Source organism: Oryx dammah, unplaced genomic scaffold, assembly GCF_014754425.2.
Source record: "Oryx dammah isolate SB20612 unplaced genomic scaffold, SCBI_Odam_1.1 HiC_scaffold_8, whole genome shotgun sequence".
In the NCBI taxonomy this organism is placed as follows: Eukaryota; Metazoa; Chordata; class Mammalia; order Artiodactyla; family Bovidae; genus Oryx; species Oryx dammah.
In genome coordinates this window covers 13503705-13522844 of record NW_024070192.1, presented here as the reverse complement: position 1 = coordinate 13522844, position 19140 = coordinate 13503705, and the positions used below count along the sequence as shown (strand labels likewise).

General features: G+C 42.5%; 1 protein-coding gene and 1 pseudogene across 20 annotated transcripts in view; one reads left to right on the top strand and one right to left on the bottom strand.

Annotated features, from left to right (window-relative positions):
- Nucleotides 1-19140, bottom strand: part of BPTF (bromodomain PHD finger transcription factor) — a 134731-nt gene that overhangs the window by 90606 nt on the left and 24985 nt on the right. For all 20 annotated transcript variants that reach the window (XM_040244936.1, XM_040244934.1, XM_040244945.1 and 17 more), the window contains exon 2: nt 1429-2251. In XM_040244936.1, coding sequence (XP_040100870.1) covers nt 1429-2251 — 823 coding nt within the window. The remainder of the gene's footprint in view (nt 1-1428; nt 2252-19140) is intronic.
- LOC120866921 lies at nt 5504-7784 on the top strand (annotated as a pseudogene).

Sequence of the window (19140 nt, the reverse complement as noted above, 5' to 3'; positions counted from 1 at the left end):
AATAGGAGAGGAGGAAGTCCTCAAGGGAAGTTCTCAGAACGGACTCCACTGTCAGACTGAAAGTGCCCACCACACACACAATGGACAAAAACAGACCCACAGGAGGCTGCATCACTCTACAACTGCAGGAAACACCGAGGCAAAGAGAAGGTTCATTAAGCTTCCAGGTGAATCCAAACTGGTTATATACAAAGAATCAATGAACGGATTCAGATTTCTCAACAGCAACACTGCAAGATGACAAGTGTACAAAACTCTGAAATTCGCTGTGTATTCTGTACCATTTTTAAAAACTAAGGGTGGGCCTGGCTAAGCTCCTCCTCTCTACCTGGCCTGGTCTGGCAGTATGCTGATGAAGTTCCCTCCCTCCTCTCCTCTCTTTCATTTCATCCCACGATGATTTCTGCTTTGACCTACTTCTGAGAGCTTGAACAAGGCTCTAAGAACTTTAGAAGCTGAAACTACAAAGCAGTCCACTCTCTCTGACCATACTTCTACAGGCTGTCCAAAACCAAGGCCACACTGCAACCCTGTCCCTCACCCTCACTGAGGTCAACCCTCTGCTTCCCCAGACTTTCTCCCACTCTTCCCACTGCCCTGCCTGGAAGCAATCTCTTGAAAGCCCTCGGGAAAGCACAAGCCAAGACTATGACCGTGAGTTTGTCGGGTTCATCTTCTGGGAGACTGCCATCAGTGTGACAGCACCGATCTTTCCTGAGACAGCTGGTTTGTTCTTGCTGCTCCATTTCATAACAGGCACAGCAAAACTAAAAAGAGAAGCAAGAAAATCCTAACACCAAAGTGAGGATGGAGACTATCCTGGGGGGTGGGAGCAGGGGGAGGGGGAGGCGCAGGGATCTAATTGGGGAAGGGCCCACAGTGGCATGTGGCTTTCCACCTAGTAATAATGTCTTTAAGTAATTTTAAGTAGTTAACTTTTCCATCCTAGGTATTGAATACAATGGGGTATACTTTGCTTTTTCTCATATACCCCTCTGTCCTTACAATTGTAAAAACTTGTTTTAATGCACATATTCCTTCAAGTTAGTAGTTATTAAACTATACAACTCATTGGGCTTCCCAGATGGTGCTTGTGGTAAAGAATCAACCTGCCAGTTCAGGAGATGTAGGACACACAGGTTTGATCCCTGGGTGGAGAAGATCCCCTGGAGAAGGACATGGCAATCCGCTCCAGTATTCTTGCCTGGAGAATCCCATGGACAGAGGAGCCTGGCAGGCTACAGTCCACTGGGTTGCAAAAAGTCAGACACTTCTGAAGCGACTTAGCACCCACGCATACAACTCATTATTAAATCACAAAACTTTGTATCACATCGGCAGCACAGCTCTGCTACATCAATCATGAAGGAAGCTGGCTTAGTTTTAAATACACACACACACACAAAATCTAAGACCAGATTTACTCACATTATGAGTCTTCGGTTTAAGAACCAGTATTTCCTCCGACTTCTGTCATATCCGATGGGTTCGTGTCGAATATAGGGTTTGTTTTTTTGGATTTCAGCAACGCAGTCAGTCACACCAGGCACCTTATGTGCTACACAGACTTCACACTGCCACTCATCCTCTGGCACCTCCTCGAGCGGCGGCTTCACGCACTCCAGGTGGTACACCGCCGAGCAGGTCTCGCAGCAAAGCAAGTCCCCGAGCTTGTGGCAGACCCGGCAGTGGTCGTCGTACTGGATCACCCCTTCAGACATCAGCTCCTCCCGAGCGATGTTTGTGGTGAGGAACTGGTCGACCAAGAACTGCAGAACTTTGATTTTGTTCTCTACTGGTCCGTAAGGATAGTCCTCTGCTTCTTGGTAAGGAAGAACGTGATGGTACTCCTTGTCACTCTCACAGTACACCCGCAGCACCTCTGGCCACGTCATGCCATCGATGAAATACAGCGTGGAATTCACGCTGTCTTTCAGATCGGCGGGTCCAAACGTAGTATTGGAAGTGTCTTCTTCACGCAAGACTGCCTTCAGAAGCACCACGTGCATCTCTGCCATAAGTGTGCACTGCTCTTGACTCACCAGAGCCGCACAGAAGTCCTCGAAGCGAAAAGGAGATAACCTTAGAACCGTGCCAAAGTTCCGCAGTACCTCATAAATGGCAATAACATTCATTATATGCTCGTTAGGCACCATTAAATCCTCAGAGGACTTGGGAAATTCAAGGGGCGGGATGTCTTTTTCTTCCAATATTGGAGAACGAGGCCGATGTACTCTTGGTTTTCGCCTACCTGTAAAGAAAGAAACGGTATAGTTACAAATCAATACCTCATTTCTACGAACTACGGGTTTTCCAGTTTTTCCTGTTTGGATGAATACCCCCGAAAAGAGATATGTCATACTTCTATTTTTCTAATAACTGCCAAGTTCAAAGAACACAATGATTTAGCTCTGATCTTAAAGTCTGTAGAAAATCTAAATGCAAAGTTTTCCCATTATATCCCAAACTAGAAGTACCAAAAAAAAAACTGCAATTATATTCAGTTCTCAATTACCTAGAGGGGTTAATTGGTTTACAGGTAACCACGATAAAAAAAGTTAACAGTGTATTTGTGAAAGACCTGATGAGAATATAAATGAAAAAAAGACATCTCCAAGAGAACAGGCGCAACTCGGTGGCCCGCTGCTCTAAGAACCAGCTCTCAGCAACCAGACAGGAAGTCCACTGGTGCCGCAGCCCTTTCCTTGGCCAGAAGTTCTTCCTGAGTGCCACGGTGACGCGCAAGGTTAGGGCTGAGACAGACAGGAAGAAGGAAGAGAGAAGACAAGCAAGGTTCCAATACTGGGAGAAAATGAGGTCGGGGGTTCACTTAAGAAACAGACAACAGACTGTAATTTTTCAGCATAAATTCATCAACAACAGGTACCTGTTTGCCAACTGACGAGCTGCAATGTCCAGTCTAGGAATACCTATGTACGTAAATAAATATACCAATATGTATCATTTGAGAGCTTAGTTTATAACAAGCATGCAGATTTATTCAATCCTCTGAAAAAGTCTATGAAGTATTTTAATAAGAAAACCTGTGGGAAGAAACAAGTTTCTCTTAAAATGCTATGCCTGCATTACTATTATTACACTTTCCAATGATGTTTACAGAACAAGAAATGTATTTTTAAATATAAGGATTAATTTTATCAAGATCAGTTAACACTTGTGGAGAAGGCAATGGCAGCCCACTCCAGTGTTCTTGCCTGGAGAATCCCAGGGACGGGGGAGCCTGGTGGGCTGCCATCTATGGGGTCACAGAGAGTTGGACACAACTGAAGTGACTTAGCAGCAGTTAACACTGAATTCATTTTTCACAATTAAGCTTTATGGTAACCATGGCTTTGGGTTGCTGGTCACCTCTTGATTGCCTCTTCCATCCCCGATTCCTAAGCTCTCCTCAGGTCCAGCTAACTCATTGCTGCTGCTGCTGCTAAGTCACTTCAGTCGTGTCCGACTCTGTGCGAACCCATAGACAGCAGCCCACCAGGCTCCCCCGTCCCTGGGATTCTCCAGGCAAGAACAGTGGAGTGGGTTGCCATTTCCTTCTCCAATGCATGAAAGTGAAAAGTGAAGGGCATGTCGCTCAGTCATGTCCGACTCTTGGCGACCCCATAGACTGCAGCCCACCAGGCTTCTCTGTCCATGGGATTTTCCAGGCAAGAGTACTGGAGTGGGGTGCCATTGCCTTCTCGGAACTCTCATTAGGTACAAACTAAAAGGGTACAGGACACCAGGAGAAGAAAGTATAATAAAGGATATAAAAGGTCAAGATCTTTTATACAAAGCACTACTCCCCATATTCGTTCACTGGAAAGATTTTCCAAATAAGACTATATCCATTACTTTCTGTAGAAAAAGGTTCAAGGGATCACGCTAGGCCAGACTTCGCAGGTGAGCCTACATAGTAAGGGGTTTCCCTGGTGGCTCAGTGGTAAAGAATCCGCCTGCCAAGTAGAAGATGCAGGTTCGATCCCTGGGTTGGGAAAATCCCCTGGAGGAGGAAATGGCAACCCACTCCAGTATTCTTTCTTGGGAAATCCCATGGACAGAGGAGCCTGACAGGCTACAGTTATGGGGTCGCAAAGAGTCAGACACGACTTTTAGTGACTGAGCACCCCCCCCCACGTAGTAAGGAAAGAAACCTCCTTCATCTCAGCAAATCTTCATCTACTACAAAGATGCAGTCTTCACAGATTCAGCTAAATCACGGAATCACCACATTAGTGACAAGCATCATGATGGTAATCCAGTCCATTTCACTGTCTTCTGGAAATTATTTGGGTCTCAGCTGCATAAGTATAAATAAGAGAAAGCCGAAAGGGATTAAAGGGAAGACTGAGCCTAGAGGAATCCCTCAAATCCAAGAGAAGAAACACAAGTCAAACCTGCTTATAGAGATAATGCCTGTGTTCCTCTCAGATGTTTACGCAAAATGCTGTCAAACAGAGTCCAAGCAAAGGATTGCAGAAGCAAAGGTTGGAAAAGCAGTTCGAGGACCAGAACACAGGGATCCTTAAATGTTAGGTGTAGGCGTTTGTACAGCACTTTATTTGGGCAGTAATGAAGGTTGTTACAGGCCTTCTGAGCAGGGCAGGGGCATGAGAAGAGTGCTCTAGAAAGTCTTCTCTGGCTTCAGTGTGTACAATGAAAAGGACAAGGGGAACAGATCAGAGACAGGGCAGTTGCAACTACCAGGAAAATAAAGACCTGGATTCAGAGTCTGGCTGTGAGAACAAAGAAAAAGATGGATAAAAGTGGCCTTATGAAGCAAGAAATCAAGTGGTGTGGAATACAACATGGCTACCGTAACGTTTGACTCAGGTACCATTTCCTGCAAAAGACTGCTCTAACTCCCCCAAACTCTTCTGAATTCTTGTCGCCGTCTCTGAGCCATGTTACCTTGTAATTCACCTGTTCATGGTAGCTATTCCACCTCTGCAGCTGAAGGCCCGCCTCTTAGACCTAAGAAAGATTTGGCATGCTTCTTTTACTGGCAGAACTTGCCAGCATCACTCTCCTGAGAGAATTACCTTCCCCCACACCACCTGATTCGGATGGGGTCCCCATGCACAGTAGTCCATCTCCCGAGCGTGGGCACTGAGGGCCAACTAGGGTCCTGCCTGAGATTTTATATTCAGATGCTGAGTGAGAAGTGCTCTGAAGCTTGTTCTCTCCAAGATGGTGGCCAGAGGTGGTCTGGGGCCAACCCACCTTTACCTCCCTTGTGGAAGAAGGGAATCAAGACAAGAAAACAGAGGAAGCAGGAGTGAGAGGAGTACTGATGACTCAGGAGTACTGGCAGAAGCTGTCATTCAAATTTCCCAGTCACACAAACCAAGTGTGACTTGAAGCAAGTCACTTGCTTAAAGTGAACATGTTGCTTTTCTGTCACTTGCAAAAAAAAAGGGAACTGATTAAAACAGTATTTAACACAGTATATAAATCTTTTATAATGAGAAACTCAGAAAATTGCTATTTAAAGACTATCAATAAGAGCAGTTAATGTGTTTTTTTTTTCTAAAGAGAGACTGTTGATAGTACTCTTCCGTAGTAAATTAGACAGTAACAGAAACACTGTCCAACATCTAATTTCAAAGGATCAGCTTTCACAGATTCTACAAGATTTTGGATAACCACTGCATTCTGATATTTAACAGTTCGTTTAGGTTTATCTTAAGCTAAAGTATGTTTGCTTTCTATTAGGTTTAGAGGTAAGAGGAAGAAAGGCAAAAAAAGGCTCACAAATTCTACACTCCAGTATCTAGCTGGAAATCACAAAATAGGGTCTATTCAAACTACGACTATATACATACTTAACAATGTGAGCACTTTTCAAAGTTAACATTAAATACTGGTCAGTTCATTCTGAAGTATTATTGGCAGAGTTTAAATAAGTTCAATTGTTAAGACAATTTGGCAAAAATCTACCTGAAGGCATACCCCTTTGACCCAACAATTCTACCTCCTAGAAGTTATTCTACAGATAAACAGACACATGCATTTAAGTAATTACAAAATACTTAACACAACAGTTTCTTTGTGTGTATTTTGTGGGTTTTTTCATTTAACCTAAATATATATCAATACTTAAATCATAAATTACAATGCATATAGATAATAGCATCCAATATAGCAGTTGAAAAGAATATGGTAATATTCATATGGGTTGAAATAGAAAATCTTGAAGATATGTTATTAAGTAGAAGAAAAAGCCAGCTACAAAACAATGATGAGAATGTCATTTGAGAAAAGAAATTAGAAACAAACAAAAAAAGGGGGGAAGAGCAATATAGTATATACATCTAAGAGGTCATATAAGACTCTTTTTCGTAGTTGCTCCTGGGGAGGAGAAATGGAGGAAAGGAAGGAAGGCCAGTTTTTTTTATCCTTTTATAGTCTTAAACATCACATGCATATATTTTTGCTATAATATTTTAGGAAAAATACTGGGCAGGTATCTATGCAAATACATAAAAATATTAATATTCAAATCAATAAAAATGATGCTAATAATAATGGCTACGGATGGTCTTGTATGAATACAAATATAAGGTCATTATGCCAAATTCAAAGATTCAGGTATAAGCATAGAGTATAGTGCATAAAGAGAAACTCGTAAAATTAAACCACTTACGCCCCTGAACTGTCAATCACTAGTATTAGCAAGTCAAGTCATTTCCACTATTCAGGGAAAAATGTATTTATAATGTACCACTGAAGATTATCCCCATTACCATTGCAACACTGATACAATACCTACCAGATAGCTCTAGCTGCCATCTCGCGTACCTGCATGTGTGTGCCTAACCTCGTGTGTGTGCCTAACCTCAGCTGGTCTGCCCGAGGCCACCTGAGCGCCAACCCTAGTCCCCTGCGCGGCCCCATTTCCGCTCCAACAAGACAAAAGAAACTATCATGAACCAGGAGAAACTTGCCAAACTGCAGGAACAAGTGCACACTGGTGGGAAAGGAACTGCTCGCAGAAAGAAGAAGGTGGTTCGTAGAACTGCCACAGCAGACGACAAAAAACTTCAGTTCTCTTTAAAGAAGTTAGGGGTAAACAATATCTCTGGTATTGAAGAGGTGAATATGCTCACAAATCAAGGAACAGTGATCCACTTCAACAACCCTAAAGTTCAGGCATCTCTGGCAGCACACACTTTCACCATCACAGGCCACGCTGAGAGAAAGCAACTGACAGAAATGCTTCCCAGCTTAAACCAGCTTGGTGCCGACGGTCTGACCAGTTTAAGGAGACTGGCTGAAGCTCTGCCCAAATAACCTGTGGATGGAAAAGCACCTCTTGCCACTGGAGAGGAGGATGATGATAGTTCCAGATCTTGTGGAGAATTTTGATGAGGCTTCCAAGAATGAAGCAAACTGAACTGAGTTAACTTCTGAAGAAGATAAATCTTGAAGAAGTTACTGGCAGCTGCTATTTTATATTATGACTGCTTTTTAAGATTTTGTTTATGGATCTGATAAAATCTAGATCTCCAATATTTTTAAGCCTAAGCCCCTGGACACTGCAGCTCTTTTCAGTTTTTGCTTATATACAATTCATTCTTTGCAGCTAATGAAGCTGAAGACGCCTAAGAATAAAGTTTAAGACAAAGATAAATAAAATTCTTTGCCTAGTATATGGTTTTATTTTTTATTTCATTGATACCAATTTGTACACAGAAGGCAAAATTGTTTATAGAAAGCTAATCATGGCATGTAATATGACTGATAATCATGAATGGAATCTGATTAAAGATTTAAATGACAGTTAAAAAAAATATCTAGCAGATAAATTATATTAATTTTCCTGTATTAAAGAAAAAAGTGATTAACGTCAACCTCACCAGCTATCTGGAAAAGGCAGAGTAAAACCACCATGAGATAGTTTTATACTCATCAACAGACAAAACTTTTAATATCCATCCAAACAAACTTTTGAGAAGAACAGACAACAACAGAAACGCTGGTATATCATCTTCGGGACCCTAAAGTGGCACCACCACTTTGGGGAGCAAGTCAGTTCGAGTCAGGTTAAGGCTATACACGTAACTTTGAGAGGGCAGTCTGCAAACTTTTTGTCCATAACCCAAAGTAAGAATACATTTTATATCTCAATCTAGTATATAGCCCCCAAACTAAAGTCTTTTAAGCACTACTCTTAGCTTCCCTCATAGCTCGGATGGTAAAGGATCCGCCTGCAATGCAGGAGACCCTGGTTCGATTCCTGGGTCAGGAAGATGCACTGGAGAAGGGATAGGCTACCCACTCCAGTATTCTTGGACTTCCCTTGTAGCTCAACTGGTAAAGAATCCACTTGAAATGTGGAAGACCCGGGTTCGATCCCTGGGTTGGGAAGATCCCCTGGAGAAGGGGGAATGGCTACCCACTCCAATATTCTGGCCTGGAGAATTCCATGGACTGTACAGTCCATGGGGTCACAGAGTCGGACACGACTGAGTGACTTTCCCTTTCTTTCACCTTCACTTAGACTAATGTCTTCTCTTCCATCCCATTTTAATACCTTCTATCCCATTCTTTTCCTGCTTTTAAAACATGCTGCATGCAGCCCACAATCTGAAAAACACTTCTCAGGACTTTCCTGACACCCAGTGGTTAGGACTCTGCACTTCCACGGAGGGGGCACTGGTTCCCTCCCTGGTTGGATCTTGCCTGCCTCACAGGGGCTTCCCGGGTGGCTCAATGGTAAAGAATCCTCCTGCCTCACAGGGGCTTCCCGGGTGGCTCAGTGGTAAAGAATCCTCCTGCCGAGATGTGGTTTGATCCCTAGGTCAGAAAGATCTCCTGGAGGAGGAAATGGCAACCGACTCCAGTGTCCTTGCCTGGGAAATCCGATGGATAGAGGACCTGGAAGCCTACAGTCCACGGTCACAAAGACCTGGACACAAATGAGCACAGCACAGCATGCGGTCCAGAGCGGCCAAAATATGAAGTGTGAGATGCTGCCCTGAAACTATCCATCCTAAAACTAGAAGTGCAGCAAAATCACATGGTTCACTGTTAAAGAATACACAGGAGAACGGTACAAAAAGATCTTAAAGACCCAGATAACCATGATGGTGTGATCACTCACCTAGAGCCAGACATCCTGGAGTGCGAAGTCAAGTGGGCCTTAGGAAGCATGACTACGAATGAAACTAGTGCAGGTGATGGAATTCCACTTGAGCTATTTCAAATCCGAAAAGATGATGCTGTGAAAGTGCTGCACTCAATATGCCAGCAAATTCGGAAAACTCAGCAGTGGCCACAGGCCTGGAAAAGGTCAGTTTTCATTCCAATTCCAAAGAAAGGCAATGCCAAAGAATATTCAAACTACTGCACAATTTCAATCATCTCACACACTAGCAAAGTAATGCTCAAAATTCTCCAAGCTAGGTTTCAATAGTACGTGAACTGAGCCGAGAACTTCCAGATATTCAAGCTGGATTTAGAAAAGGCAGACGAACCAGAGATCAAATTGCCAACATCCACTGGATCATCAAAAAAGCAAGAGAATTCAAAAAAAAAATCTATTTCTGCTTCATTGACTATGCCAAAGTCTTTGACTGTGTGGACCACAACAAACTGTGGAAAATTCTTCAAGAGATGGGAATACCAGACCACCTGACCTGCCTCCTGAGCAATCTGTATGCAGGTCAGGAAGCAACAATTAGAACCAGACATGGAACAACAGACTGGTTCAAACTGGGATAAAAGTACGTCAAGGCTGAATATTGTCACCCTGCTTATTTAACTTATATGCAGAGTACATCATGCGAAATACTAGGCTGGATGAAGCACAAGCCGGAATCAAGATTGCTGGGAGAAATACCAATAACCTCAGATATGCAGATGACACCATCCTTGTGGCAGAAAGCGAAGAGGAATTACACAAGAGTCTCTTGATGAAAGTGAAAGAAGAGAGTGAAAAAGCTGGCTTAAAACTAAGCATTCAAAAAACGAAGATCACAGCATCCAGTCCCATCACTTCATGGCAAATAGATGGGGAAACAATGGAAACAGTGACAGACTTTATTTTGGGGGGTTCCAAAATCACTGCAGAGGGTGACTGCAGCCATGAAATTAAAAGACACTTGCTCCTGGGAAGAAAAGTTATGACAAACCTAGACAGCATATTTAAAAGCAGAGATATTACTTTACCAACAAAGTCCTTATAGTCAAAGCTATGGTTTTTCCAGTAGTCAAGTACAGATGTGAGTGTTGGACCATATAGAAAGCTGAGTGCCAAAGAATTGATGCTTTTGAACTGTGGTGTTGGAGAAGACTCTTGAGAGTCCCTTGGACTGTAAGGAGATCAAACCAGTCAATCCTAAAGGAAATCAGTCCTGAATATTCATCAGAAGGACTGATGCCAAAGTTCCAATAATTTGGCCTCCTGATGCAAAGAACTGACTCACTGGAAAAGACCCTGATGCTGGGAAAGACTGAAGGCAGGAGAAAGGAATGACAGAGATGCTTGGATGACATCACTGACTTGATGGACAAGAGTTGGAGCAAGCTCCGGGAGTTGGTGATGGACAGGGAAGCCTGGTGTGCTGCCAGCCATGAGGTCGCAAAGAATCGCACACAACTGAGTGAATGAACTGAACTGAACCGAAACTGTTAAAAGTAGAGTATCAAAATGCAACTCAAATTTACAGAACCCCAGGTGAAGCTCAGTAATCTGTATTTTTAATCTTTCTCCCCAGATAATTCCCAAGTGCAGTAAAGTTTGAAAATTAAGTCTTTGCTGAAATTGGATATTCCCCCTACCAAGCAAAAGTAGAGCTTCTGTGGAAACTCAAGGCAAGAAAGCGAAGAGGCCGCCTCAAGGCATGATTAGAAGGGGAGTGGTGTGAAAGGAAACTGAAGCCTAATCAAAAACATTAATAAGACCACAAAGAGAAAATGCTAAGGATGGAGAGGGGTCTGCATGGGGGATGGGGGTGGGGTGGGGAGGAGAACCAAAGACCAAGAATTTGTCAGTGTATTTCCAACTCAGACTGGGTTAAGGGAGAGAGTTTCTTGACTGAACAAGGATTCTGGCCCATGTGACAGATTATTACCTTAACAGAAGAATTATGTTTTTATGTACACTATTTAAATAACCTAGCAGTTGCTGAGGCAATACTTTCCACTCCTTTGAATTCCATAATAGAAGTTTACTTAATAGGGTCTATGGGGACACCCTCTTCTCTGAGCTCTTTGGAAGAACTAGTCAATAACACTAAGTGTTAACTGTTGCTTGGGGTCCTCTTCTACATGCCTGGGTTTTTTAAATATACACTGTTGGCACAATCTGTATTTGTTAATTTCCCATTGTTTTCTAAACTTGTCTATACATTTTAAGTAGATATTGCCTTCATTTGCTGAAGCTGCAAGAAATCCTAGACCTTTTTCAAGGCCCTGATCAGATGTCACCTTTCCGTCTTCTCCTGGGCCTCTGGGCCCGGTGCTTCTCTGACACTTTGTATAGCTCTCTGTTATAGCGTGAGCATGTTCATACTACAGGCAATTACTCGTGGGTCCCCAGCTCATGTGTTAACTTCTTGAGAGCACAGACCATGTTTTACTGTAATAACTAAAATTTTAAAAGTGTTCAACAAATGATACCCAGAAGCAAAACTACCTACAAAGGGCAGAGATCCAGGGGTGCAGTCAGGCCAAGATTAAAATCCAGGTGCCACTGCAGATTTTTCAGTTTGGCTTATACATTTGTACTGTATTAATACTAAAAAGGATATTTACAGTATTTTCAGACTTTTAGACCCCGTAACTCTATATATGTGTTTCTATGGAAAAAAATGTTAATATTGTCCCCCTATTTCTAACTGCTATCTGAGGGAAGAAAGATGTACACTCAGTATTGATGTACACTCAGTATTGGTATACAGGATGAGTGAAGTTTGTTTCCAACAGAAGTTCATATTCAGTATCTAATCAATACTCATTCTTTAATCTAATGTTACACATTAACCATGAATGGCATAACAAAATAAATCACCTATAGTACGTTCACTGGGCTTCCCAGGTGGCTCGGTGGTAAAGAAGTCACCTGCCAACACAGGAGACTGGGGCTCAGTCCCTGGGTCAGGAAAATTCCCTGGAGAAGGAAACTGCAACTCACTCCAGTATTCTTGCCTGGGAAATCCCGTGGACAGAGGAGCCTGGTGGGCTATGGTCCATGAGGTCGCGAAGAGTCAGACACGACTTAGCAACTGAACAACAATATATTTACTAGTCATCTTTTTAAAATTGGGCTCCCCTGGTGGCTCAGGCAGTAAAGAATCTTGCCTGCAATGCAGGAGACCCAGGTTCGATCTCTGGGTCGGTAAGATCCCCTGGAGAAGGTAATGGTTAATCACTCCAGTATTCTGGCCTGGAGAACTCCATCAACAGAGGAGCTTGGCGGGTCACTGTCCATGGGGTTGCCAAGAGTTAGACGCCACTGAGCAACTAACACACACTTTTTTTAAAATTATGAAACTAATTTGTCCAAAGTAACAAGGATATCTCCCTTTGATCTGGAATAGTGTCCCAATCTAGCTTTAAGATTATTACTCACAAGTTTTTGCTCTTCTGGTGAATCTCCTTTGTCTCCATTCCCTATCCTCCCATTTCAATAATAACAGTAAAAATAGCAGCTAGCTTTCACAAGGGCTTCCTATATGCCAGAGAGAGGAACTGTGCTAATAAACACATTTAAATGCATTATCTCCACATCAACTCCATGAACTAGGTATTATTATTATCTTTTTAAAGATGCATGTAGAGAGGCTGAATGACTGGTCCAAGGTAATATAGTCAGTGCCACTAAGAGTTACACTAAAGGAGAACTCCACCTGTCTCTTAAGCTTATGCTCTTTACTGCATTAGACTTTCTCCCCTATTGTTAAAAAACCACTGGAGTCAACCTCTCAGGTAAAAGGCATTTGGGAAATAACAAGAGTCCCTTGTGCAGGTGGCAGAAATAGTGGCTAAAGGAGATCAATGACGGAGTTAGAAAGTCTGGACATCTAAAGCAGAAATTTTAACAAGAGGCATCATTTCAAGTGCTTAATAGCCAGGTATGGTTAGTGGCTTACCAGACTGGACAGTACATATACAGAACATTTCCGTCACCACAGAAAGTTCTTTGGAGAACCCTGGTCTAGAAATATATCTAGGGACTACTCCACAACCCCACCCCACTGGGTTAACAACACAAGGCTAAAATATATGTCAGTAGTCTCTCCCTTCAAAACAACTGCAAAATACTAAAAGCATTCTCTGTGAAATTCCAGCAAAATAAGGAGTCTATCAAAACTGAAATAAAGATGTAAGCCTCAGATAAAGAAACCCATGTAAATATATACACCTACAGATAGATTTAAGAATTGATAAGAGTACATGATATGCCCTCTAAAGAAGCACCCCCCAAACTGGAAATAACCTAAATATTCATCAGGAGGAAATGGATAAATATAATGGAATACTACATAGTATTTAAAAACAAATGAACCAGGTGTATCAACACGAATAATGAATACTTTTTAAAAAGTGAAACAAGCAAGTTAATTAAACACCCAAAGATCATCTATGTAAAAGTTTTAAACATAAAACAATAATGGCACATAAACTGTGGAAAATTCTGAGAGAGATGGGAATACCAGACCACCTGACCTGCCTCTTGAGAAACCTGTATGCAGGTCAGGAAGCAACAGTTAGAACTGGACATGGAAAAACAGACTGGTTCCAAACAGGAAAAGGAGTACGTCAAGGCTGTATATTGTCACCCTGCTTATTTAACTTATATGCTGGACTGGAAGAAACACAAGCTGGAATCAAGATTGCCAGGAGAAATATCAATAACCTCAGATTGCAGATGACACCACCCTTATGGCAGAAAGTGAAGAGGAACTAAAAAGCCTCTTGATGAAAGTGAAAGAGGAGAGCGAAAAAGTTGGCTTAAAGCTCAACATTCAGAAAACGAAGATCATGGCATCTGGTCCCATCACTTCATGGCAAATAGATGGGGAAACAGTGTCAGACTTTATTTTGGGGGGGGGCTCCAAAATCACTGCAGATGGTGACTGCAGCCATGAAACTAAAAGACACTTACTCCTTGGAAGAAAAGTTACGACCAACCTAGATAGCATATTCAAAAGCAGAGACATTACTTTGCCGACTAAGGTCCATCTAGTCAAGGCTATGGTTTTTCCTGTGGTCATGTATGGATGTGAGAGTTGGACTGTGAAGAAGGCTGAGTGCCGAAGAATTGATGCTTTTGAACTGTGGTGTTGGAGAAGACTCTTGAGAGTCCCTTGGACTGCAAGGAGATCCAACCAGTCCATTCTGAAGGAGATCAGCCCTGGGATTTCTTTGGAGGGAATGATGCTAAAGCTGAAACTCCAGTACTTTGGCCACCTCATGCGAAGAGTTGACTCTTTGGAAAAGACTCTGATGCTGGGAGGGATTGGGGGCAGGAGGAGAAGGGGACGACAGAGGATGAGACGGCTGGATGGCATCACTGACTCGATGGACGTTAGTCTGAGTGAACTCCGGAAGTTGGTGATGGACAGGGAGGCCTGGCGTGCTGCGATTCCTGGGGTCGCAAAGAGTCGGACATGACTGAGCGACTGAACTGAAACATATGTAAGTGAAAGTGAAAGCTGCTCAGTCGTGTCCGACTGTGTGCAACCCCATGGACTGTAGACTGCCAGGCTCCCCTGTCCGTGGAATTCTCCAGGTAAGCATACTGGAGTTCCTTCTCCAAGGGGTCTTCCTAACCCAGGGATCAAACCCAGGTCTCCCGCATTGAAGGCAGACTCTTTACCGTCTGCGCCACCAGGGAAGTCCATAAACATATATAGGACAAGCATAAAAACATGGATGGGAATGATACACACCAACTTCAGGAGAATAAATACCTCTGGAGGGGCAGGGAGGGGAAAAGGAGAGAGAATGTTAACTTAACCTCTAATATTCTCTTAAAATAGAACTGGAACAAATACGGAGAAAATGTCAGTATTTACTAAATCTGACTAGGGTGTTAAAGAGTGTACATTATCTTATTTTTCAAAGTTTTTTGAATGCTTGAAATATTTTCTATTATTTTAAGAGGAAAGTTTCTTATACTTGAAAAGTTTACTTCCATGGTATGCTTAGTTGTTCAGTAGTGTCCAACTCTTTGCGACTCCATGGATAGTAGCCCACCAGGCCCCTCTGTCCATGGGATTCTCCAGACAAGAATACTGGAGTGGGCAGCCATTCTCTTCTCCAGGGAATCTCAACCACCCAGGAATCTAACCCAGGTCTCTTGCATTGCAGGCGGATTCTTTACCATCTGACCCACCGAGGAAGCCCCTGAAAATTAGCACTACTATGCACTCAGTTGGGTCCGACTGTTTGCAACCCCATGGACTGAGGCCCACCAGGCTCCTCTGCCCATGGATACTGGCGTGGGACTTACCACTGAACTCAATGGTTCTTCAACCATTTCTGAATATGCTACCTTCTGTATAGTCAAGAAAATTTTCACTATAGTAGAAAAGGTGAAATTCTGGCTTCAACAAAAGTTGAAGAATTCATTTACTAATTTCTTTTAGCCTTTGAAAAATAAAAATTTTTCCTAGTATTGTACCTCTTTAGTTTCTCCTGCAAATAAAACATTTCTATAATAGTTCAGAAACATTTTAAGTAACATTACCAAAGAATCTTGCTTCTTAAATATCTGGCACAAAAACTATTACAACATAAAAATCTCTTAAGTCTTCACAATGAATTAAAAAAGAATCTATCAGTCCACAGTAACACTCAAAAGAAAGGGAGGGAGAGCTCTTCAAATGCTAATATATGAAAGAATGAAAAATCAGAAAAAAATCATTATGCAATCACAAGTGTAATAACCGACTCAGGCAAGGCCTGAATGAATGCTAAAACCACTGGGTGAAAGCCTGATGGGCAATGGGATATTCTTACCATAATATCACCTCATAAATTACCTGTTCCTTTCAAAGGGAAAGCAACCTTTAAAAGTCAGACTCAACTTTTACAAAGTGATCAAACTTATTGTCAGTAATGGGACAAACTGATGACATGCCTTCTGCTGAGATGCGCAAAGGAAGACACAATATCACTTACACAGAATTCCCACCAAAAACATCTAAACTGAGTCTATAGAGAACAATCAGATAAACCCAAACAGTGAGACGCTCTGAAGACAACTGGCCTAGACAATTAAGAAATGTCACTGTTGGGGATTCCCCGGTGACCCAGCAGTTAGGACTCCATGCTTTCACTGCTGAGGGGCTGGGTTTGATTCCTGGTCAGGGAACTAAGATCCTACAAGCCGCACGATGTGGCCAAAAAACCAAAAAGTCATTGACACAAAAGAACCTTTCCCTCTCCAAAAGTGACAGGACAGCTCTAGATTAAAGGAACAAAAGAGATGTCAGCTAAAAGCAACACCTGACCCTTGACTGAATCCTGGATAAACAAAAAGACAAAACAGCAATAAAGGGCAATGAGGAAAATTTGAAATGGAACATTATATCTGTGTTAAATTAAATGTCTTGAGTATGTTGCAGAATCTAGAAGTGAAATGTCATCATGCCTGCAATTTACTGTCAAACAGTTCAGCAAAAAGAAAAATTTTAAAGACTAAAAAAGTAAATATAGCAAAAAAATTTTTTTTTAATTGGTGAATTCAAGAGAAAGGTATACTGGGTGTTCACTGTACTATTCTTTCAGCTTTTCTGCATATTTGAAATTATGCAGTGTTCAGAAAATATGTTCTACAGTTTCTTACTTTTAACTGCTTCAATTATTTGTTTTAATTTTTTCAATATATAAGCTAACAGGAAGTATCATGTTATAGTCTAAATACAGACTAAGATTAAATAAGATTATTAAATTAACCGCAAACTCAAGAACATCAACTGATAGTTGAGATCGGAAGTGCTACAACGTACCCCTGTTTCACCCAGCCTGTCTCTGAAAACATCTGACATATTTGGCCACAACACCCTTCTAAACTTCCTTCTGCCAAATGACTCATTTTCCCTGACCGGTGTTCCTCTGCCATACATCTCTCTTACATGCCAAATTCCCCAAAGTTTAGTCCTCAGCAGATTCTCCTGCTTTCCCTTAATTATCAGTGGACTCAATTACCACCCAAATATCAATGACTTCTAAATGCATTTCTCTACCCAGACCTCTCTTCATAACCCCAGACATTATTTCCAACCTACTAGCTATTATTACCCCTTACTAGCTATTTTCAATAGGATGCCCTAGGTAGGAAATGAAAACAAAAAGCGTTCATAAAAGTTTAATTCAAAGCAAAATTTTAAAATCCCTTAATTAAACGAACATTCTGTACTGATGAAGGATGTAGTCTACAATGAAGATATACGAGTTATGAGCAACTTAGTAAAAAGCAAATAGGACTGGACTGGGTCAGTCCTCAGCTTTCAGCCTTTCAGTGAGTCCCCACCGTACTTTCATTACAATCCAAACTCCTTCTTGAGACCCACAAGGCCCTTCGTGAGGTGGGCCCTGCCGACTGCTCCAACCTCAGCCACCCTCCCTCCCTTTCTGCTTCAGCATCACTGGTCTCCTGGACCTCGCAAAGCTTTCTGTCTCCCCACAGCTGTTCTCTCTGTCTAGGATACTCCCTTCCCACTCTTTCAAGTGGCCAGCTCCTCATTCATTCAGATCTTTTCCCTCATAGTATTTTATCACATCTTCAACTCTTACAAGTTTCATTCAATTAACATATGCCTCCACTAGACTGAAACTTCCACAATGGCCAGGACAATTTTTGTTTGACTTGTCAGGCCTAGTACTTATGACAGTGCTTGGCCTGTGGTAGATTCCTGAGTTAGTTGCTGCATTAATTAATAAACCAAATAGGCTGGCATCACACAATCAAACATAAAGCACAACTATAAAGACTCCAAGGAGAACCAGACAGAAACAGAGTAGAGCCTTTAAGACACTTCTTTTTTGAACCTTAACGGATCTAGGAGACTGAAAAGTAAACGCAGGTCATAAACTCAAGTGTCCACAAAGAGGAAGTGGAACAGCGAAGAGCACGGTCAGAGGCAATCTACAGGGCCCAACCAGAACTAACCTAATCAAAAAAGGTGGGAATATGACCCAGCAATCCCACTACTGGGCATATACCTGAGAAAACCATAACTGAGAAAGACACATGCACCCAGTGCTCATAGCAGCACATTTCCAATAGCTAGGACATGGAGGCAGCCTAGATGTGCATCAACAGATGAAAGGACAGAGAAGGTGTGACACATACATACAACAAACACTGCTCAGTCACAAAACAGAGCGAACAATCTGAGTCAGTTCCAGTGAGGTGGATGAATTTAGAGCCTGTTACACAGAGCGAAGTAAGTCAGAAAGAGAAAAATAAATATAGTATACTAACACATGAGGCTTTTGAACTGTGGTGTTGGAGAAGACTCTTGAGAGTCCCTTGGACTGCAAGGAGATCCAACCAGTCCATTCTAAAGGAGATCAACCCAGGGAATTCTTTGGAAGGAATGATGCTAAAGCTGAAACTCCAGTACTTTGGACACCTCATGTGAAGAGTTGACTCACTGGAAAAGACTTTGATGCTGGGAGGGATTGGGGGCAGGAGGAGAAGGAGACGACAGAGGATGAGTTGGCTAGATGGCATCCCGGGCTCGATGGACGCGAGTCTGAGTGAACTCGGGAGATGGTGATGGTCAGGGAGGCCTGGCGTGCTGCGATTCCTGGGGTCGCAAAGAGTCGGACACGACTGAGCGACTGAACTGAACTGAACACATATATGGAACCTGGAAAAATGGTACTGATGAACCTAATTGCAGGGAAAGAACGGAGATGCAGATGGAGTGAATGGACTTCTGGACACAGTGAGGGAAGAAAAGAATGGGACGAAAGGAGGAGGAAGCATATATACACCACCCTGTGTAAAACAGACAGCTGGTGAGACGGTGTGGGACTGCGCACCGAGCCCAGCCTGGTGCTCTGCGACGACCTAGAGTCATGGGGTGGGAGGGAGGGAGGGAGGGGATATATGTGTAATTATGGCCAATCTGTGTTGTTGTACAGCAGAAACCAACACATTTAAAGCAATTTTCT